Below are 24,319 nucleotides of genomic sequence, written 5' to 3'. Positions count from 1 at the left end.
GGAAGAAATGAAGTTCTCCTTAATTTCCTGATGAGCCTGAGGGACAAGTACTAAAATACTTAAAGAATGTGAAAATATATGGTAAAGAAGCATATAGAATTAATTATGACTTCCAACTCTAAATGGCAAAAGCAATTAATTCTGATTGTATAGCTTTTTTCTGGAGATAGTTTTCACAATATCTGATATTAATTTACAGATAATGACTTTCCTGAACTTAATAATGTTTTGCAATATTTTGCTGTTGAGACAGCCCTGCAAATGGAGCAAGATGTTGGTATAATGCTATCTACCCTCACTGTTTCTGCAGACACAGCTTTGTCATTGATGTAAATTTTAGATCATAAGTAAGTATACAGCAAAGTCCTATTTGGCCACAATTTTGAAACTCAGTTATAAAAATAAATCACAGTATCTATTATAAGGTGTAGCATGACTGAAATGCTACACAGTGGGTCTCACCAAGGATTAAGGAGACGTAAGTATGATAAACCAACAGGGTGAAAGTACACAGAATGGCCCTCAAACTGCTGCCAGATGCGCCTTCCCGTAGTTGGCAGAGGCCCAACTCCTAAGAAATATCACAAACACATGCAGAATTAACTATGAGTATACAGAGTTACTACCAATTTTTTCTGGCTAACGAAAATTCAGTTTTCCTTTCAGATGTAAGTATTTCATAATTCAGTACTTATCTCAAATACAACAACCCTCCACCAAAACATTTCTGTCACAGCTAATAGCACTCACGAAGGGAAGACTAATCTAACTCTTAATAAAATCATGCTTTTCAGTGCTCTGGTGAAATGGGAACACCACATGAACCATGCAGACACACAGGTCTACAACCCTTCCCCATTATGTTCTGACTATGAGCCTTTCAGAATAACATCCTTCAACCTACGTTCAATGGGCAACTCTCCCAACTGCTCCAGTGCTACTTGTTGGTGTGAGCCTTCCTTCACAGAAAACCCCGGTTATCCTCAACTCTCTTCCATCAAGTCAGGCACTACTTTGAGGCTCTGACCAAAGAGCCTGCTGATACATCAACGTCTAAAGACAGATACAGATTAATGGAGCCTTACACAGATCTTAACACAAGGCTTCCCTTATGTTTCTGTTTAGACCCATTACATAACAGCTCAACTCTTTGAGGGGTATTGAGCTCACAGCTTCCCTGATCAAAAGCAGTGACTCCCCAGAAACATAATTCTGCCTCAAAACAAACATTAACAGATTGGTTTTATTGCATAGCGACTTGGTAAATTACAGGAGAATTCAAGCACCACACAAAAAAATTGTGATGATATTTCAAAACCGTTCTGTTCCTTTCAGACTTTACTGCATTTTTAGTCAGGGAAAAATGTGTATTTTGGAAGAGCTTCAGGAAGAACCAGGTTTTTCAGAGGAAGAAATGGAATTAAGAGGTCTCCACTGAAGTCTAATTTTACACCATATTGTGGACAATCTAACAGCAATAAGACCATATGGTGACTGCAGCAGTAATAATTTGAAGTTCAATCCTGTACAGTTCTGTGGGTTCTTTTATTACAATTTTTTACTTGAGTTTTGTTTGGATTTTTCATTTCTTATGGGCATCAAAAACAGTTTTGAAGAGTTGTAAAATACTTACAAAACAAGTTACAAATATTTTTCTCATCCATGAGAGAAAGATCTAGATTCCATTGTGACACATGATATTCAGAAATTTTTTTTTTCCAAAGAAATGGGCTAGGATTTTGGGTGGAAAAATGTAGAAATATGATTCTTCCCTGAGTTACTGGTGAAGAATGTCAATTTCTGACTACTTCAACTAGCAAAGAAAGCTGATATCCTCTACTTAAGGATCAGCAAAAGGAAAGGAAATTGCATTGGCAAAATCTCCTCTTAAATAAACTGGTCATTTCCCATGGATGTTAAAGAGTGGAGTACCACCATATGTGCTTTTATGCCTGTATTATCTAACCCATTTATCTCTTTAACAACACTAAAATACTGATAAACATCAATATTATATTTCTAGTGTGGAATATATGGCATTAAATCCAACCAGTCTTTTATCTGAGAAAAAATTAATTTGAAAAAGCAAGTATCAAATCAAATACCCTATTGCCAGAAAATCCAATAAATTCTAAAAGTCGGAGGATCCTTCCTGGCAAAAGTGACAGCATCTGAAATACATTTAAAAATAAAAAGATAATTAAAAACATGTGCACTTTAAAAAATAGTTACAATGTTATAAACATGAACCAAAAAGGCCAGCTACTATGTTAAATGGTATTACAGATTACTAAAAAAATAAAACATGAAAGAACTTGAAAGTAAACATGCGTGTTCAGAATTCTGATGACCATCCAGCATGAAAACAGATAGAGTCCAGCTGTGCTTCTTTAGATAATGACAGATGTTTCTATCTTCAGCTGGTCAGAATTACTTGAAAATTGTGAGTCTTTTGGAATGAAAGTCTTATCTATTTTAGTATTACTTACAACCTACAACTCTTATCTTCCTATACCATTATTTTATTGGGAGTCTCACAGAGGCTCTACTTGTTCCTCCTGTGGGAGCACTGAAGCAGGAGACCAGTGAGCATAATGGTTTTAGAAATACTAGCTGTTGCTATCATCCTTTAGCCCTCTATTACAGGCATTTTTGTTCCCTCTGTAACTGCATCCTCCAAATCCTACACAACAGAAAATGTACAAACATCATAACCACCTTTTCAATGAGCATTAAGAAGCAGGTCAACTTGAGGGTCAGTTTTTAGAAATCTCCAGTCACCCTAACATATTTTGCCCATCAGACACTTTTTCTGTTAAGCGTCCTACTGAGAAGACTCCATGAAGAATAGGAGAGGCAAGAGCACTTATAAACACAGGTGCTTGAATTTTAAAGTCTGGTGCACATAAACCTGAGTTCTTCTGACCATTCTTAAAATTGGCCATCTCCAATCTAGAATGATACAGAAATTAACATACTGGCAGAAATCAACTTTCACCACTGCATGACAGATGTGAAAAGGTAACTGTAGCAAATTGTAGTAAACTGTAGTCTTCTTTACTGTAGTAAAGAAAAGGCAATTTTATTTTGCACAAACTCAGTACACTGTTCATTCTTCTAACTGTAATTATCTATGTAAATCTGGAGTATGTCACTGAAGCAAAAGAATGGGATACATGGGGGGAGTTCAAATTAATAGTCACTCCAGGCATTCTGTAACCACAGTGTAAGCATCTTTAAAAATTCTGCTACACACAGGTAGATGCAGCTGCTTTTTCACTTCAGAAATACATATATTAGATATTCCTAGAGAATGAAACAGCTCAGAATAAACTAATAGAAACATCCCAGAAAGTCTGCATGCCAGAAGTTAATGCTGGTTTCGTATTGCATAAAATCTCCAAACCCTGCATCTCTATTTTACAAATGTGTAAATATTAAATCACTTACAGTACTATATATACAAAGAAAGACAGTCCTACAGAATAACTCAATGGCCTTTCTGTAGAGGAATAAGTCATACCAAGTTGAATGCTCCAATTCCAAGTTTTACTCCTCCTTCAAACTGGTAGTACGTTTCATTTTTGCTTTTGTTCCCCTGAGTCGTCTGTAGCACCTGATGACATTCCCTTGTGATGGAGAAAAAAGGAGGGAAGGGGAAACACAACATAGAAATTACTATGATTGATGACTGTGATAGACGCAAAAAGTATTCCTTTGTATTTGGGGGTCATTAATGCCACTCCAACTGCTTATATTAATGTTGAAGTCAAGTGTTTTCTAATAGCTTACTTGTATATTTGGTAACTTGTCCTAATTTTCAGGCCACCTTTGATAAAGTTGATCATATTTTCATCCTGGAAGAAAAAGATCTAACTGTAAAATACTGTGCATTCATATTACACATAACACATTCATAAAAATCCTCCAGCTATATTTACATTTATTTACATGTTAATGTCGTAGGAAACACTGAAAGTGTTTTTCAGTCACTAGATGTGTCTCTAAGACTGATGTTAACACTTGCTCTAAGTTGTCAGGGAAACATTTCTTTGGTGCACATTACAAATTTTAAAACTGAAGAGAGAGGTGAAAAAGAAAGTCAAAGTGTTACTTATAGCAGAATTTGCGATGTAGCTAAATGAACCAAGAAAGCTCTCCACCAGATGGTGCTGCAGGAACTGTTTCAAATATTTGGAAATGGTGATTCTGACATACACAAGGAAGCCTACAGAAACTGGCAGAAGACAAACTGAAGAATCCCCTGAAGAGATGAAATTCCATTGCTGATCAAAAGTACCTAACAGTATTACTCAATTTATGTGCTTACTAACCTCTAGAAAACCAAAACAAAGCCAGAATGTACTTGCCATCAAAACTAAATTCCTGAAAAGCAAGACATCACTTCAACAGGATTAATTTTTTTCTTCTAGAATTCACATAAAAGGGGAACATGCTGGCATTTCAGAAATGCAAATTTAAATATTTAGGAACAGTATATACAAAGTGGAAAATGAAAAAGCAACAAAAAATGGCCTCAGAACAATCAACCAAAGGAAATTCTGGCTTCCATAAAAAGATTACCATTTTAAAAGACCTCATCACTCTTGTCTGCAAGTTTGAACACCCAAATGCAAGTTTTTCAGTACAAGAATTCTATTTCCCTCTGAGTGTTTACATTTTTGTTATCATCATCATCCTAACATGAATCGTGGTCAGCCAAAGACGAAAAATACGGGGCAGCACAGCCATCAGCAGAGTGGGGTATTACAGCCAAAAGCAATACGATGGTGGTGTTTCAGAGAAAATATACATCCACGGGGTTTTTTATTATTTTATACAGTCCTAATTCACCTCCTTCAACAACTGTTTCAAAATTCTTTTCATGGTTAAAACAGATCCCACCCACCTAATAAAAACAGAAAGAGTTGCTTCCACATGGTTAGCAAAGGAGCAAGCCAGTTACAGGAAAGACTAGCATTCCATTAATAGTATTTCCAGACACCTCTGGCCAAATCAAGTAATTCATAAGTATTTGCCAAAGGAACTTAATCTGACCTTAGTATCCTATGTGCCTCGCTTCTTTCACATAATTTATACTGGAAAATATTATCTAAAATATATTCAATAAACATGTGTTTATTGAATAAAAGTATGATGAACAATACCTGTTTTCAGGAACCAAATTTCAAATTAAATTTGAAAACTGTAGCATGAAGTCCCTGAACCACAACCTAAATCACTAGCACCACACACTATGAAATTCCAGATCTTTCTGTGAGCTGAATGATTACCTCAGCAATGCTAAGCATGCCCATTTTATAAGCATTCATTACTGTATTATTCCTGACACCATGTGCATAGAGAGCAAGGCTGAATGGGAAATTACATGTGTGTATCAGCTGAAGTTTTGTTAGTTGGAAAACCATTCTACCTATTGATGCAAAAAATTACTTTCACTTTCAAACAACACACTTCCTCATACTTCCAAATATTTTTATGCAGGCACTGGACACTGTCCAATGTGATGCAAATCATTTAAACATACCACCTTGTATAATACAGGAGGTATGTTTAAAAGGTGATATGTTTATACCTTAGGGTAATACTTTGGTATCTGAATATCTTCTTCAGTTATTCATACAAACAAAGAGAGAACTTTGCTGAGCAGCTCAAGATTTACCATACTTTCAATCACTGCCATGAAATAACATTCACTAGCAAAAAATTTTGGTTTAAACATCACATCTATTGTTGGAATGATGTTTTATAAGTACTAATATCTTTCCATTACACTTTCGCACGAAATGAGAAATTGACTTTACCTGTACGAAGGTGAGAGCTGCTTTCTGTAATAAACATTCAGCATAGCAGATTTCAGCATGCATTTCCTCTATATAAGAAAGAAAAGTTATTTACTATCAGCAAAGTCATTGTCAATACTGTCTTCTTAGGGTCAATGGAACAAACAAAATGCTGCCAATACACGAAAGAAAAAATAAAACAAAGGGGAAAAAAAGCAAAATTCTACTGTTGCCATTTCAATAACTGCTGAGTAATAGCTGTAATATGCAAATTCCAACAGAGTTCTTCTATTTCCCTTCTTCTCAGACAAAATATTGTCAGAGCTGACCTCAGTCTATGGCAAAAGCTACCTGACATTCTGGTAGATGGTCTCCTGTACTTTGCATTGATTCTAAGCTTAACAGCCCACAGCACTCTTTCAGGCCTCCTTCCATGTCTTACAAGAAATTTCTGTAAATTAACCTCACAAGGTTCAGGCTTCTCCTACATCCACTGAGACATTATGAACGGGTTTTCACCAAGTCATGCTTAACAAACTGAAAGCCCCAGGCAGACTTTCTGTCTTCATGCAGCACTAAAATACATTTGATTTAACACACATGACACAAGTTGCTCCGCACCCATGCCGCAAGACCAGCTACATGCACAAGGCTGCTGTATGTACAGTGCATACGTGGTGAGTTTGATGTGTCCAAGTATTAAAGAGGATTCTTGTGCCAGGTTAGAAAAAAATGCATACTTGACTCTGCCTGAATCAGAAATAGGAGATCAGCATTTTCAGAGCCATGAACAATGTACTGATACCATTTCCCAAAACACCTTAAGGCAAAACAGACAAGCACAAAACTTGTTAATATATTCAGATTCCAATGCAACTAATGACAAGGGTGTACTCCTCCACATCAATGGTTCTTAAACTTTTGGGAGCTCTCAAGTCAAAGAAAAGGAAATTTCCCTTCAGTCCTACAATGTGTTGTGAAAGGCATTCCTTTCTTAATTCATGCATGCTCAGAGACAAAAAAAATTAGGCTGAATTCTGCACTGAAGCTCAGCATTCCAATTAGAAAATATTATATACATGGTTTGTATGTTTATTACTGTAAGACACTAGTAAAGTCATAGAGTTAAGCATATATGTACACATTGGTAGGGGTAGTTTTGAGCTTTTTTGACTTTTTTATTTTAACTGTATTATTTAACGACTTACCTTCACTCAACGGATCCACTGCCTGTTTAGAAACTAGACTGGACAAGGACTCCACCACTGTGTTTCTTTTCCTGAATCTAAATAGATTGTGTATGGAAGAAAAGAAAGCCATACATTTCAACACAAACCTGAATTTAATAACTGGAATTCTTAAAAATTTCCAACCAAAATTTACAGAGATTCTTAGCAAAATGATCATTTGTCAACAGTTTCAATTCTTTCAGTAGTCTAAAGACTTGTATGCCTCTATGCTAAAGAGCCTATCCAACATTAAATGCATGCTTGCAACTTAAATTCATCTACATTAAATGCATGACAGCTTCAACCCCATTGCCACTCACCAGCTACAGAGCTGTCTCTGATTCTGGGCAAAACACTTCAACTGGACTTCTAAGTTTTATTAATTGCTTTTTTCTGTTTCTTAAACTTGCACTAAGAATTAGAATGAAAAAATGAAAAGGAGCTCTGGCTTCAAGAAAATTATTTCAGTATTTTATGGTGCTTTATGTCAGATGAAATGCCAAAACAATCACATACTTTACTTCCAAGAGATCTCAACTGCATGTTTTAATTCAAAAAAATTAATTTTTGACAAAAAATTACAAACCACTCAGCTTTATTAAGAAGCTAGAGAAACAAATCTATATTCAGAAAATGAAGGCACTCTGTAAGCCAGGGAGTTACTGATTATAATACTAAGCATTAGCTTATCATTTTTGTTTACACTACACATTGACAATTGTGGGATCCTGAGAACAAGATTATGACACTATACATTACCATAACGCATACAAGAAAATAGTCAATTAAGACACATGTAGTTATGGTAATTATTCAACTTTGAACATTTAATTGCCTTTCTCTTGCATTTTTATGAGTTTTGCGACAGACTAGACCAGAGTACTTGTGAATTAAAGTTTATATTCTGCAGAGATTAAATCCTGTATTGCAGCTGTCTAGACGAGAGGAACATCTAACCTTCAGACACACTAAATAACACAGTACAGATGAAATTGCAAATTGACAGCACACCCAAAGAAGACGCAGAAACTGCTGACCCCTTCTCTTCCTCAGATAGCATCTCATAACGTTTTCTCATTTCTTTTCTTTTCTGCCATGACTAAGATGATGTTAAATGTCTAAACTAATATCTGGCAGTCATTTCTTGGGATGTCATTGTGATAAAATAAAGAATAACCAATATGATGAAGAACCAGCATAGCAAAAGTAATTTCTATTTTTGTCAGAGGTTTGTTAAAACTTTGGCTTTCACAACCCATTTTCTAAGGTTTTTTTTTGCTGTTCAAAGAAAGAGGAGAAGCAAAATGTTCAGTCCAGATAACTTCTGATGTGAGCAACAGAAATTGCTCTTTAAATTGTTAATTTTAAGGTAAGGTAAACACATTTGTAACAACAACAAAAACTTATTGGGTTTTCAGTAGCAACCTTAGTACAAGCTTAATTGTATTAGACTATTGCTTCGACCTTTGGAAACAACTTTTTAAAGAAGACTGTTTTCATGCTAAGAGGGGAACATTCAAACTATAGGCCTTTAAACTTTTGGAAAAACAAGAAGTCACAGCTGTCAATGGCTCAGACAGTTCAATCGTGCAATGTCAATTTCACACAGTGAAACAACTGTTTAACTAACTGTAGTGGCTATTAACACCCACACAGGACAAGTCTGTTGTTGCCACAATACCATGTAAAAAAATATCCTCACCAGCAATAATTATGTAGTGGGACTTACTCCACCTTTACAAATTTGGACAACTCTCATACAGAAAAGAGTCAGCTTTAAAAGCATCCAGAGAACTGGGGTATTTCACAATGAATGCTTTTTGGATTTAGTATCTCATAACGGTTGGGCTTCTTAGGCTTACCTTTGGCAGGTTTGCAAAGCATCCTTCATTGTAGAAATTCCCATTTGTATATCCTGCTGTTCAAAGGTCATTGCAGCTTGCATAACTAGAATAGTGCTGTATCCAAGTGCATGGTACATACTATCTTTGGACCTAGGGAAAACATGAATCTTGTGCATTTAAGCAACACTTTACATTGCAATACAGAATTAAATGCAGAGGCACTTTTATTAATTTGTGAAAAGACAGAAGGATTAAGCAGGAAAGTAACAGATCTGAGAATATAACCTATAACTGTTTGTTGGATAATTGGGACTTAAAAAGCCTTGAATAGACACCATTTTACCTCACTTTCTCTTCTTGTTAGAGAGAGCTCACATCTCGTGAGTTTGTAATAGATAAGGATAATAAACTTCAGAGGCTTCAAAAACAATGTCTCCTGAGTTTTATTCGCCCTGCCCTTGCAGCAAGAAAGATCCTGGTATTTCCAACAGTGGTATCATCTTCCAATGAGCTTAACTACAACTAATTCTAAGAGATAATATCCCTGGCCTACTGCCTTCCTCACATGAGCTCTCCAGAGCACTAAAAGCAAACACTTGATAGCTGTGTCATCCTTCTGATGTTTCATTTAAAGCTGTCCTTGAACTTGTTCATGCAATATCAACCAACACATCACTCTTAATCTGTTCTTACTAGCACTAAACTGCAGAGCGAGAACATTACTCCACTCTGTTAATATGGGCTACATATCCCTCTTGCCAACACATCCCTCAATACCACGTGCTCCTTTCAGACACAGACAAGGGAAGAACAGCAGATGGGATTCAAATTCCAGTCCTAAAGATCAGCCACACGGACTGCCTCCCCATGAAGTCACAGATATGACAGGTTTCACCTGTGAACTTCTCCATATTCTTTAATTCCCTACATCTGCACTGCCATGCTTTTCTTCTCAGCGGAGGAAAGGCAGGAAAATAGTCAGAACATAGAAAGATGAGCTTAAAGATAAGCACCAGACTCAAACATAATATAAAACGTGACAAAAAGACTATTCTGGAGCTTTGTTCCAGCTTTTCTTTATTGTCAAAAGCAGTTTCATTGTACAAATTATTTGATCAAAGATGCATTGAATAAGGTCTTGCTCCCCAGCCTCTCCCCTCTGCATGAGGAAAGACAGCTTGAGTGATCAACGCTAACATAACAATTCAGTGCTTCATAAACAGTTTTTGAGATGGTTTTAATGACCCCAAAAAATTTTAAAAAACACAAATACAGAGAAATGCTTTCAGACAAAAGAGAATAAATTAAAACTCCTATCTTCAGATGCTTTAAATTAATCTTCAGGTACTATCTGTTTACAACAACTTCAGGAAATAACAGAATCTCACCATGGACGAAGTAGTTCCAGCGCTTCAGAAAACTTATTGTTTAGAAATAAATTCAGTGCCATTGAACATTCTTCCAGAGCACACTTGAGATCCATCTTGGATGCCCTAAAAAACAGATTCTTAGTTTACTCAAATGGTAAATATAAACAAAAAATTAAAAAATGTCTTTTCCTTATGTAACAGAGAAAGTCTTTTGCAGTGATTTTGTTTTCAAAATTTAACTTTTCAAAACCAAAGCATGTGCTTAACACTTTATCTAGGTTACATAGGTACACCCTCTGCTTATTTAAGCAATGTTTATAGCTTTGTCCTCCTAATCTTACCAGAGAAAATCTCAAAACTTATCACCATGTCCAAGCTCTCAATCTTTCCCATCAGTACAAATGCTGTTTCAGACTCTGTGCTCATATCAGAATCTCAAAAGAAGTCACAAGATAATATTTCATCAAAAAAAGCAGTAAACAGACTCTCATTCAGCAAACAGGTATACCACAAATAGTCCTGTCAGAAACCTGTAGCTATGCCAATAGCTTTTGTTTGTCCTAATTCACTTCAAGTAAAAGCACTTGCACTGGCTTAAGCAGAAGCCATCTCAACAAACCCATTCTTTGGCCAGTTCTGTCTGAAATACTCAGGAGCTCTCACAAATTATTTGTCCAAATAATTCACCCGAATTATTGGGCCAAACTGACAATCATGGTAGTGACATACAGCTAGAGCCTACACAGCCATCAATGTGCACAGATGGATCTGGGAAAGATAATCTCTCTACAGCTTTAAAACAACAGGTTTAAACTAGATAATGGGCTTTCTCCAAGTACGGTTAAGCAGTGGTAAGCAACAGATCATGTCAATGAGATAAATATTTAAGTACTGACCAGAAGTGAAGAACTCTAAAGGAGGAATTTAAGAAGAGAACAACAGAGGAGTACAGCTGCTCTAAATCTAACAGTAACACACACACAAAACAAAGAGTGGGGTGGACATGAAAATAAGACTGGACAGGGGGCTTTTATGCCCTCTAAAGAACAAAGAACAGTGTTAAAATAGCTTATAAAGACCAAATTTTTCTTTAAACTATTCAATTTTATTAACTAATTCCAGGAATACCACCTGCTAGCAAAAGCATTCCAAACAAGTATTTTTTAGCTAGATTTAAAGGCTGATTTTTTTCCTAGTACACAAGAAAGGACCTGAGTTAGTCCCTTAAAAACACATCATCCCTACCCCCTGTGTTACCATGCTTTTATATCTTCTTTTCACATCTGTGTCTAAGGAACCTCTTTCACTTGGTCCATGCCTAGTTAGATTACTCATTCCATTTGCTCTGCCTTTCCTGCAAGGAAGAATGTGTTAGTTGCTTTCAAAAGTTTTTCAAGGTGAAAAAAAACAGGTGGGAGGAGAGTGGGGGAGGGAATTTTTCCTTCCTTTAAATACCAAATTGGCACTAGCTGTCTTTAGTGGCAAAATAAAAACACCACCACATCAGTAACTGAAGTTCATATCTACTAGACACCAAGAATGAGGTTTTATTTTTTTATACTTGCACACTACAATTATTTTGTGACTAGCACTGAAGCAGCGGCCTCTTCCAAGTCTCTTCCCAAACAAATGCCAGGGTGAGTGCTAAGGTGTGTGGAATCTTCAAAATTACAGAGGACAAATGGCCCTTTTGGTCCTCTCCCCCTTGCAGACATGGTTACTAACTTTGTGGCGGGCCAAAAGCTCTGTCAACTACGGGAACAGAAAAACCCCATGTGAGGCAATTTTCTGCTTCACAGACTATGGAGAATTATGAACAGTGATATGAAGTCAAGAGAGGGAAGAGAATGGTAAGCAAGACATATATAACCATACAGTTATAAAACAATATGAGGAAAGGCAGATCACTGGTAACTACAGGTAATTTAACAACTGATGACTGCCTTAAACATTTAATTTCAAAGTATTGGTGTTCAGCCTCAGTATGCTTCTCACATGAGAAGCAATAACAGAGAAATAACATCACAGTACTCTGCCACTGTAGCACTTCTCCGAAGGCAAGGACCAAGGTGTAAGGGCAATGTTTTGTTTTCAACTGCTGTATTATGCCTCATCTCAGTGAACAGAAATATGCTTTCTGTACTTGTATGCTGTAAATCTGCACACTTCCAACTCTGCAATCAGAAACTACCAGAACTTCCCCTGGACAGAAAATCTAATCTTTATTTCATTTAACACACCCATGGACATGACAGCATTTTAGCTGCAGGTGTGGACAGTTTGCCATCAGGCTCCCAAATCCCATCACACCACCAGCTCAAGCATCACCACAGTATGTGTCAGTATTTGCACAATGATCCCATAAACCGGGGTCCTTACACAACCTGGCATCATGACAAAATTGTATTTTCCCAGTTAAATGGGTAAGCAGCATGTCTCTCCAGCACCTGCCTATCATGTTTTTCCTTCTATTACAGACTAGTTCCCCTGATGCTGCCTATATGTGACCAAAGTCTGCAGACAATGCAAACAGTATTCCTTAAACTGATGTTCTCTGCACCAAGCATGCTTATGAAGTTACTCTGCTACTTCAGACATAAAACTTGGGAAGCTAGTTTTCTCAAACTGTTGCTTCTGGTAAGTGAATCATATTTTCTACCAGAAAATTCCTCATTCCTCTTTCATTACTCTTCACATATATTTTCTACTGTTTTCCTACATCCTGCAGCAGAAGAACATAACCAGAAGGATTTGTTTCAACTCAGATTCATAACTTGATAGCAGAACAGTCAGAAGAAAGGAGCACACTGACTCAGAAGCAACTTGGTTATCTTCGCTGGCATTTCTATGCAGAGGCTCAGAATAAGGACATTTCCTCTTCTACTGTCGAAACATCACAAACCAATCTACAGCAAGTTACCAGACTGGTGAACAGTTCAGTCAGTAATGCTGACTTCACACTCTCTTTCCAACTCATGCTGTTTTCCTTCTATCTTATTTTTTTCCCTATCTCCACATAGTTTTCCTGGAATGGACAGGAACTTTATACATTTTAGCATGTTAGATGAACATATTCTTTAATTTAGCCCAGAGCAGATTAAGTTAACACTACTTCAGTGATATTGTTATGGATTTTACACCTAGTGATATTACTATGGATTTTACACCTGGTGCCATGGTTTAACTCCAGCTGACAGTCAAGCCCCAAGCAGCAGCTCACTCACTCCCCCACCAGTGGGATCAGGGAGAGAACTAGAAGGGTAAAAACTAGAAAACTCATGGGCTGAGATAAAGACAGTTTAATAGGGAAAGCAAAAGCCACACGCACAAGCAAAGCAAAACAAGGAACTAATTCACTGCTTTCCATGGGCAGGCAGGTGTTCAGCCATCTCCAGGACAGCAGGGGGCCTTATCACAGGTAACAGTGACTTGAGAAGACAAACACCATGACTACAAATGTCCACCCTTTCCTTCTTCCCCCAACTTTATATACCGAGCATGACGTCACATGGTAGAGAAAATATCCCTTTGGGGCCCAGTTTGGGTCACCTGCCCCTGCTGTGTCTCTTCCCAGTCTCCCACATACATGCAGTCTCCTTGCCAGTATGACTACACAAAAAGCAGAAAAGGCCTCAGCTGTGGGTAAGCCCTGATCAGCAATAACAAAAACAACTCCACATTATCAACCCTATGTTCAGCACAAATCCAAAACACAGCCCCATACCAGCCACTGTGAAAAAGGTTAACTCTACCCTAGCCAAAACTGACACTCATCCACCCCTTATTCCATAACCTTTATGTTACATGAAGTGTCACACTTCCCAATATCCCTTCCCTACTTATTTGTTTTGATAGATATACAGACAGATATCATTCCCCTAGTCTGTGGAACACCTTTGTCAAGTGTTCATTAAACGTCCACAAAAAAAAATTCTGCTGAATCCATGCAGTCTATGACTTTATGACTTTGTCCTTCACCCTTGGTAATAGCCTTTTGTCTTAAGTTGCAAATACCAGATGTGGCCGGGGGTGTGTACTCTATTGCCACCTGTTAGAGGTGAAGCAGTTATCTTCTGTTAACTGGGCCACTTGTTAAAACCAGGTGGGGCAGTTTTCTTTATCTCTTCCACAACTCATCCTCTCTCCAGGAAGATATCTTCTGTTAATGGGCCATTGATTCTCACTACATGGCTGATAAAATTACATCATCCCTCTGCCCAAGGGGAGGAGTCAAGCATTCCTACCGGATATAATCTGAGATTTGGAACCCCACACGCAGCCTTTTCCCACTGGATTCCCAGAAGACCAGGCCACTGGACCTTCAGAGGAAACCTACACCATTCTACAGGATCATTGTTTCAACCGAACCACATCTGTCACTCCAGGTGGACTGCAACCACCATTTAATCAGATTGCTACCAACACCCTGACCAACAGGGTGTCAGGTTGTATTCTGTCAGTGTTGTTTTATATTTTTATTTTTGTGGTTTTTTATTTTTCCTAATAAACAACTGTTATTCCTATTCCCATAGCTTCACTTGAGAGCTCCTTAATTTCAAAATGATAAAAATTCAGAAGGAGGAGGTTTACATTTTCCATTTCAAGAGAGGTTCCTGCCTTCCTTAGCAGACACCTGTCTTTTCAAACAAGACACCTTTCAACCAGGCAGCGATGTTTTGCCACAACTTAGCAGCTCAGATGGATTTATTCCTAGGTTGCCAGTTGTTCTGCTTCCATTGCTGCCACCAACCCCACAGGGCTACCACCCATGAATCAGTAGAGGTAAAAAAAAATTAAAAAAATAAAATAAAATAAAATTAAAAACAATTGGCCATTTCTCTCCTTCAGCAATGTCTAAGGCCAGCTGCATGGCTTTCATCTCTGTTTATTTACTCAATTCATGTTCTCCTCCAGCAATCTCTGTGACTTGTCATAGGGGACTCCGTACAGCTGCTTTCCCACAAGACAGAAGGGTTCATCAGTAAACAAGGCATATTGCTTCTCAGTTTCTGGGAATTTATTATATACTGGGGCCTCTTCAGCACCAGCCTGGTGACATTCCAAAAATCTTTGCCTTCTGGCCAGTCCATGATTAATTCTAAGTTTCCTGGATGACAAGGGTTTCCTATCCAAACTCTTTATGTGATTAATGCAACTCCTTTACTCCCTTTGAGCATCCGACTCAACACAGGTAACTGTGGTCTCAGAAGCTGTGTGTCAGTACCAATCATCTTTGAAAGCTGCCAGTATCTCCTTTTCAGTTAGAGTATAGTGGGCTTCAGATCCTCTGTATGCTCAGCTCCATAAACCTAGAGGTCAGTCTCAAAACTCCCCTGGTGCTTTCTACCAGAGGCTCCAGGTAGGTCCATTCTCTCCAGCTGTAATAAAAAGCATATTTTTTACAGCCTCCCCTGTTCAGACTGGCCCGAGGATGAACTATTTCCTACTTAATTTGTTCAGTGGCTTTTTGCTGCCCAGAGGGTTATTTGAAACCACTCTTTTTCCAGGTCACTTGATAGAGAGGTCTACAATCAGACTGCAAGTTGGAATGTGCACTCTCTAAAATTCCTCAACACCTAAAAAGTCTTGTGTCTTTTTCTTGTTAGTTGCTGGAGACAACACTGTTATCTTAATAAAAACCAAAAACATCTGACAATGTCCATCTTGACATTTGATTGCTAAAAGCTGGATCTCTGTGTAGGTCCGTCTACCTTATTCTGTTTTATGGCAAAATCAGCTTTTAAAAGGACTGGATTATTTGCTTCCTTTTCTCAAAAACTTATTCTGCTGTATTTTCTCACAAAACGGTACCACTAACACACTGCAGGTGTTCCAGAGCTTCACCTTGTTCCAGTATTCATCAGTCTGTGGCAGATGGTACAGCTGTGTTTCCTTCTGACCGGCAGTTAATTCCAGGTACTGTCGACACAGCTCCAAACAAAAGCAAACAGTGGCCTGCACTCTACTCCCAAAGGGATTGAAAAAACACAATAGCAGTATCAATTGTGGCACCAACTTTCTCTGACTCCAGCTCGTATGGAAATTCCAATATATCCAGTACACCAGGACTCAGAGGCGGTACCACTCCATTCAAGCCACAGTTTACTGTCAGCCTCCAATCTCCACTGGACTTTCATACTGGACATACAGGGCTGTTAAAGGTAAGCAGGTCTTGCTGATGACTCCTTGGCTCTCCAGATGACAAATCAGTTTATAAATGGGAATTACAGAGTCTAGATTGTGAGACACTGCTTCTGGTGGTGGAAACTGGTACCTGCAGCTCTTCAGCCCCAGAACAAAAGGGATGTCTGAAATTTCCTCAGTCTACAGGGCAAGAATACCAAAAGCCCATCAACAGCCTTTTGAATCCTTGACATATCCTCTCCTGCGATAGTCTATGCCAAGGATGAATGGAGCCTCTACTCCTGTCAAGATAGAGTACTTCTGCCACTCATGCCAGTCAGGCTAGTCTCAGCTTCCAACACAGTCAGCTGTTTGGATCCCTCTGTCACTCCAGAAATCCAAATTAATCCCATCCCTATGCACCTTGATGCCATTAGGGTACATTGTGCACCAGTGTCTACTGAAGCCTTGTACTCCTGTGGGGCTCTGGTGCCAGGCCATCAAACCCACACAGTTCAATAAACCTGGTTATTTCTCTCCTCCCCCCAGGTGGAGGCAGGGCCCCTCCAATACTGGTCACAGTGTTCCACACTAATATCTTGCAGAAATGGACTTGTACTTCTCTCCATATGTTGTACTGCATTAAATAGTTTATTTAATTGTTGTTTTGCACTGTTTGGTATTTTGCACTAAATAGTATGTTTGTATCACATGGTTTGTTCTGTTTTTCCCCTCTCCCCCAAAGCCCCTGTGGTGGTCGTCTCTCCCCAGGTTATTCCTTCCCTCACCCCTCCCATCACGTGTATCCCATTGGCTGTGGCCCCTCTCCTCTACCCTGCTTCCCCTGGGTTTAAAGTCTCCTGCAACGAGACCCTCGATCTCTTTTTCTCTCTCCTGGATCGGTTCCACAATAAACATGGGACCTTCGTTCTGAGGAGAAAGAGCACCTCCATTATTTTATTTTTGTCCTTTTGAGATTTTGAAGGGCCCAGGGGTCCAGAGCTAGCTGGATCGGACTCCCCCAAGGCCCTGGGTCAATCTTACATCCACAGAGTCAGTAGCATGACTGGATCTTTCAATCTGCCTGAAAAACTGTTCAGTGGGGACTGAAGCAGCAACTTCAAGTTATGGTTGTTTTTCCCTGCAATTCGCACACCAGTGCCTCTCACAATCAAGGTATTCCTATCCATCCCACTTCCTTATATCATCTCCATGATTCTGCAGGTAAAACCATAGGGTACCCCATGGTGTCTATCTTCTATATCCTCTCTCTCAAAGGAAGAAGATACCTGCTGTCAGTTACTGAAATACAGGCTCACACACATGGGGAGTATGACATATTCCCTCTGAATTGCTGGAGCTCCTGAATCAGTTAATTGGTTAGCTTCTCCACAGATGGTATGATGGAGGAAGGAATATTGTCTTCATATTACCCAAGCTGCCAAATTGCATCAATTGCTGTTGGTGGTGCATCATCTTTCCAAATTACTGTTGTCAAGGGGTTTCATTTGCTGCACTCTGTAGAAATTTCTGCAACATGGGTAATTGACCCAAGATGTGGTCTGGCTCTGTGGGGAGCTGGACATTGCCCACATCAAAATACTTCATTTCTTGTTCAGCTAATTCCCTTAGGAAGTGAGTCACTTTCTGTACTGCAGTTCATCTGCCTGAATTACATGGAATATTATCTTTACAGGGATATCTTTCCCCCTCATACTTGATAAGAATCGCCTCCAGAGACCAAAAATTTGTCTTTTTTCCCATTGCTTTGTCAGTGTCTGGGTCCTTAGCAAGTGATCTCAGCCTATTGGCCTGATGGCTCTGTTGTCCCACCAGCAGACTAGCCAGGCAGTAATACACTCATGGATGACTGCTGAAATCTTTTCGTGTCTCCCACAGCTCACTCAGGGATACGGATCAAGCCATGTCTCTTATGTCTCCTCTTCTGGTTCCTGTGATGGCCTTGAAAATGGCTCTGAAAAATCGCCCCTGTGATGGTTCTGCTTTGTCATCTTCACTCTCCTTGTCATTGACTGTTTTCTGCTAGAGCTTTTTGACTGGGTGATTTTCATGTACATTTCTTCTGCTTCTATTCAGGGTCCACTGCCCAAGCTGATTCTCTGCTTCAGGGTTTCAGCGGCATTGCCACAGTCGGTGGGAGTGGAGCAGTCACAGTGTCTCTCAGGTGGCTGAAGCAGCTGCAGGGCCTGTTGTCATCTCAGTGTCATATTTAGAGACCTTCTTTTCCTCCTGCAGGCACTAAGCAGTGTTGAACATCGTGAAAGAACAACTTTTTTCAGTATTTTACTAGTATTTCTGAATTCTGCACTTGTTCAGGAGTAAAGTGCAAGCACACTGAAGGTGCTCACTGCTCTAGGTATTGGCCCATACAACCCCAAACACTCTGCCATTCTGAATTATCCAGCTTTTGGGCTGATCTCATGTTATTATTCTGACCTTACACAAGACCTGAACCATATGTAGCAACAAGCTGGCTCCTAGCAAAAAAACCCAGGCTGGTTTCAAGGTCAGTCAAAGGATACTCAAACATCTTTAAAATCTTGACTACCAGCCTGGAAGACAAGGAAGGAAAAAAAAGGAGGAGAAAAAGACACAGGAAGGTGTCTCCCTCATAGGCTGCTCCTCTGAGGAACAAAAAAAAAAAAAAAAAAAAAAAGTGATTATTAATTGCTCCCAGTAGGTGACTCCCAAAGCACAAAGGTGCCTGCAATCTTGAATGGTGACCAGCAACACTACCATGTGATAAGCCCATTCCATAAAATACACCACACAGAACATGTACTGCAAGTAAGGAATTATTTCTATAATACAGACAAAATACTACAAGTATGAGAGCAAATAAATCCGCATTGTAACCAGCAGTATTAAACCAATACAATGAATGTTTGTAACAATTTTATTTTAACACACTCTAGTCAGATATCTCCTGATCTCAACCCTTTGTGCCCCACACTGAGTACCAAAAGAGACTCTTGTGGTTTAACCCCAGCTGACAGCAAAGCCCCATGCAGCTGCTCACTCAGTCTCACACTGGTGGGACCAGGGATGGAATTGGAAGGGTAGAAGCTAGAAAATTTGTAAGTTGATATAAAGGGAATTCAATTGGGAAAACAGTGGTTGCCTGTGAAAAGAGACTGATCCCCACCTGGTTACACCCTCGTTTCAGGCAGTTGCAGAAAATGATAAGGTCACCCTCGAGCCTTCTCTTTTTCAGGCTAAACAACCCCAGCTCCCTCAGCCACGCCTGATAGCATCTGTGCTCCAGACCTTTCATCAACTCCACTGCCCTTCTCCTAACACAATCCAGCATTTCAACATTCTTCCTAAATTGAGGGTGCCAGCACTGCACACAGCACTCGAAGTGTGGCCTCACCAGTGCCAAATACAGGGGACAATCCCTGTCCTGGCCCTGCTGACCACACTATTGCTGGTTCAGGCCAGGATGCCATTGGCCTTCTCGGCCACCTGGGCACTGCTGGCTCATGTTCAGCTGCTGTCAGTCACTTCCCGAGTTCCATTTCTGCCTGGCCACTGTCCAGCCACTCTGTCCCAGCCTGTAGTGCTGCACAGGGCACTGGCTGTTGAGGCCGAAGTAGAGGACCTGACACTCGACCTTGTTAAACTTCATTTTGTTGCGCTCGGCCCATCAATCCAGCCTGTTCAGGTCCCTCTGCAGAGTTCTCCTATCCTCCCTACAGCTGATCGATACTTGCATCCAATTTGGTAGCATCTGTGAATTTACTGCAGACATACTTGATCTCCCCATCCAGACCATCAATAAAGATATTTAACCGGACTGGGCCCAGCACTGATCCCTGAGGACACCACTAGTGAGCAGCCACCAGCTGGATGCAGCACCATTCCCCTCCACTCTCTGGGCCTGGCATCCAGCCAATTCTCAACCCAGTGAAGGGTGCTCCTGTCCAAGCCGTGGGCTGCCAGCTTTTCCAGGAGAGTGCTGTGGGAGACAGTGTCAAAGGCCTTGCTGAAGTACAGGTAGACAATATCCACAGCCTTTCCTGCATCCACCAGTCAGTTCACCTGGTCATAAAAGAGACCAGGTTGGTCAGGCAGGACCTGCACCTCTGACATACATGCTGGCTGTCCCTCTTGTGTGCCCTCCCAACATCCCATGCACTCCCAGTCTCCTCACCAATGTGGCATTACAGAAAGTGGAAAAGGCCTTGGCTGTGTGTAAACCCTGCTCGCCTGCTACAAAAGCATCTCTGTATTATCAATCCTGTGTTCAGCACAAACCCAAAACACACCCCCATACCAGCCACTGTGAAGAAAGTTAATGCTACCCCAGCCAAAACCAGTACAATCGCATTCACTTCAAAATGAAATAAAAAAACCAGAAAAATGTGCTATACTGAATGTTACACCAAGACACTAACATTACGTTACAAGGAGAATAAAATGCCACTATGTTACAGTCCTGACATTTTAGGGATTTCTTTTTTCCCCAACACATAGCATTTTTTCAGTTTTCCTCTCACTACTATTTCAAACTTCTTTTAGGAAAAAAGAGGAAATGTTGTGAATTCCAGCGACAGTTTGAGTACCTTGAGCTTGGTGCTAAACTAATGAAATTATTCCAATTCAGTGGGGATATACTGTCCATAAGCAAGTTAATTATTAGCACTTTTAAGGAGGTTCTTTAAACTACTTGGAACCACAACAGAAAAAAGGCATAAGAATACAATCTGAAAACCCCCATACATATTGGAACCCTCTCTTATTAGGATGACAGTCCTCAAGATGTACACAGAACAAGAACATTATTAATTTAAAACCAACTCTTTCTTGGAAGGGGATTCAGGAACCAGTAATGGGAAAACTGCAGAAAAAAATTTACCTGTAATCTACCAATGCTTTCCACCTTTTATATGAAATATTTAGGACTGAGTCACACATCACCTTATTAACATCAGCTAGACTCAAGCAACACTTAGTATGAATAAGGATTGAAGAATTTAGTTCTTAAACTTCTAAAACATTTTGTTGGCTCTTTTTACAACACAGCCAAAATAACTAGCGCTATCTGATAAACAACATTGAATTGCCAGCAAATTGGTTTCGTTCAGCTGTTCTTATGAAAGGAGGTCTCACTACAGTTACTGAAAATGTTTGTAATGATTAGTTGGAATAAAGTAAAATTTTAAGTAATAAAGACCACAAAAAAGTGAAACTAGCAATAACTGTTTTAAGATAATCATATTGAGACGCAAGTCTGACACAAACGAAAGAAGCAAAAATAAGACCTTGTAAAAAATGCAGGGTATAATATGGAGAAAGTGCTCTTTTGAGTACAAGTATCAATAAAACAAGATGTATTACAATTAAGAGAAAATCTTCCCAGAACACAAATACTTTAGCAAATAAGTGACCCTTAACATTTAGAGAAGCTTAATCAGAAGGAAAGTATTTAGAGGCATTTACTTCCATAAACTTAAATAAGTATCACCTCATATGTGAACTACAGTATCGACAGGTAAGGCAGCAAGAAGCTACCATATGCAGTACTCTTCTTGAACAACATTTATGCAAGCATCTGCTGGAGTATTTACTGCCAAACGAACGATGACAAAACAGCTTTAAAATGGATTGCTCTCAGTTGGTTCTTGTCTTCTGCAGGAAGATTGTTAAGTCAAATAGTCATAATATGCTGTCAAAATCTGATACTGTCACTATACAGAATGTTTATATGCTTCCTGAAGTAGATCTTTCCCTTTGCAGCGATGAATTGATTCAAGAAAACTCAATATTGAACAGTTTATCTTTTACCATATCAAAAAGAGTAACTATCTCATCAGTCTTAAACAGCCACAACATGACTTAATGGGAAATAGCAGTTGATCCTCAATAGAATCAATCCCATAGTTCCATTTTCTTGGCTAGGCTATGACTATTTTTGTACACTGCTCTACTTCAACTTTACTGATCCCTTGGAATGTCCAAGAAGAGTGGTCATTTTATAGCTTTTTACTTGATAGGATCCTTCTTCCCTTTTCTCCACATACCAAGGGAACTACGTGCAGACCACACCATGTTTTTTCCAGATGCCTGACCCTGTGCTGTGTACTTCTGTGCCTGCTTAGCATAAAATGAACTAAAATCCAGCCCTCCCATGCAGAGGTCCAAGGGCCACTAGGGCTGTAATGTCCTGTTGCCATCTTATTAAAAAGGTTTCATACCTTCTTGATGATTTCTCATGGGCAGCTCTTCATAGCACTGACTCCTTCTTCTAAGCACAGCCAACAAACGCCATCTAACCTTCTCAACCAGCCAACCTACTCTTTTACAATACCCATCTTAATTGAATTCAGCTGTGGCCTATTAAGGGCAAGCCTGTTCCTAATTCTTGATAATTAGCACAGCTGTAACTCCTCAGGGGTGAGATTACCTTCGCCACTATCTCTATTCTCCTACATTCTATCTATCCACAATATCCCAGCCCTAGAGAGGCCAAAGCAGGCAACAAGAAACACTCCTCTAGTTTTAGGGGGAGAAGTGCTTCCCTCCCATAGGCCTTTGCAGGCACGTGTTAACGTCTTAAGTTCTGATGGTTTGTGCAGTTGTTCTTTCCACCCCAGTTCAGCCCTTGTTCACCATATTTCTGTATTACCAGAATGTTCTCCCCTCTCCCGATCCCCACTGGTCCCAGTTTGCAGCAGTGTTCCACTCCTGTTACCCTACTGATTGCCCCTGGTTGACTGCCCCTCCTCTGCACCTCTTTCACCTGTTCCCATTGGTCCTTGACCCTCAGATCTACCTCTTTTTCCCCCTGTGCCCTCAGCACAAGTTCGTCTTTATCCCTGGACCACCTTCAAAACAATAAACAGCTTTCACATCTCCAAACAAAGACCTATCCTTCAACTCTTCCGTCAGCCATTGTAGCAAGCGTGCTCCAGACCCTAAAAGCGCTGGTCACCCTCAGAAGAAGCCGCCGAAGTGCACCGCTTCACTCCCAGTCTCCTTGAAAGACTTCCCCCCAGCCAACATCAAAAGCTGTACTAAAACTACAGTATCAAAGGTCACAGTTTAAATATCACAGAGACATTAAATCATCACATCATGGTCATGTCTTGCATAACTTCACATTGCCAAAATGCACTTGATATCCTCTAGCCTGGTTTTACTATATAGCAGAGATCTAAAACATTTGAAAAACTGTCACCACCATATTACTACTCTTTTTTTAGACTGAAATGACCCAAACACCTTGTATTACAGCAGTAAACGTTCCTGACATAATTCTTTTTGCTGTGTTTTAAACTTACGCTTCAGATTAGCAGCGTCACTAGGACAAGAATACTAACATCCTTAATTCTGCAACATTTAAAAATCATATGTTAAGCAAAAAGGAAATTGTTAATGAGCAGGTTCTTTGTTGTTGATTTGTTAGTCCTCAAACATTCAAACACTGGTGGTCCTGTCATAGTCTACTGTTACTTCAGTCTCAGTGAAGTGGAAAGAGTCATCCTTTACTGTGGCAGAGACACTTTCTGCCCAGCTCTGTAAAATACCAGTACAAACCCCACACCTTTTATTTTCTTTGACTATTTTATAGTCACATAAAGACTAGCATACATCCATGTGTATTCACTGTATCTGAGCAATCATACAGACAACTCAAATATTACTTCTGCTATATGGAAATACTTCTTCAAATAACTTTCTTCATGTTTTGAAAGCACTGGACTTCTCACCACTAAGTTTGTAATTTGAAAAGAAAAATGGCTTTTGCCATTATCGCTCTTATGCATCACTCATATACAAGACAATAGTAATACTCCAGTTTTCTGTCTAGCGCTGTGCCAAAATTTAGTTTCAATCCCTTCTTAAGGGACAGTATTAGCTGCTATCACTTTTATTAGTCACTTGCACAGCTATAAAGTTGCAACACAAGTGATCAAACAGAAGGT

The 24,319-nt window shown here is 39.5% G+C and overlaps 1 protein-coding gene across 2 annotated transcripts in view; it reads right to left on the bottom strand.

Moving 5' to 3' along the window:
• Positions 1-24,319, bottom strand: part of TTC39B (tetratricopeptide repeat domain 39B) — a 76,167-nt gene that overhangs the window by 13,922 nt on the left and 37,926 nt on the right. Inside the window, exons 3-10 of one of the 2 annotated variants that reach the window (XM_041485580.1) lie at positions 10,266-10,370; positions 8,896-9,027; positions 7,013-7,089; positions 5,826-5,893; positions 3,793-3,857; positions 3,524-3,629; positions 2,106-2,171; positions 463-571 (exon numbers count right to left, since the gene is read on the bottom strand). In XM_041485580.1, coding sequence (XP_041341514.1) covers positions 463-571; positions 2,106-2,171; positions 3,524-3,629; positions 3,793-3,857; positions 5,826-5,893; positions 7,013-7,089; positions 8,896-9,027; positions 10,266-10,370 — 728 coding nt within the window. Of the gene's footprint in view, positions 1-462; positions 572-2,105; positions 2,172-3,523; positions 3,630-3,792; positions 3,858-5,825; positions 5,894-7,012; positions 7,090-8,895; positions 9,045-10,265; positions 10,371-24,319 lie in introns of those variants that run through there. The other variant, XM_041485581.1, reaches the window with a different exon arrangement.

The sequence above is a fragment of the Pyrgilauda ruficollis genome, unplaced genomic scaffold (assembly GCF_017590135.1).
Source record: "Pyrgilauda ruficollis isolate IOZ18807 unplaced genomic scaffold, ASM1759013v1 scaffold71, whole genome shotgun sequence".
NCBI lineage: Eukaryota > Metazoa > Chordata > Aves > Passeriformes > Passeridae > Pyrgilauda > Pyrgilauda ruficollis.
The sequence above is the reverse complement of the archived record's forward strand: the minus strand, read 5'-3'. Positions and strand labels throughout refer to the sequence as shown.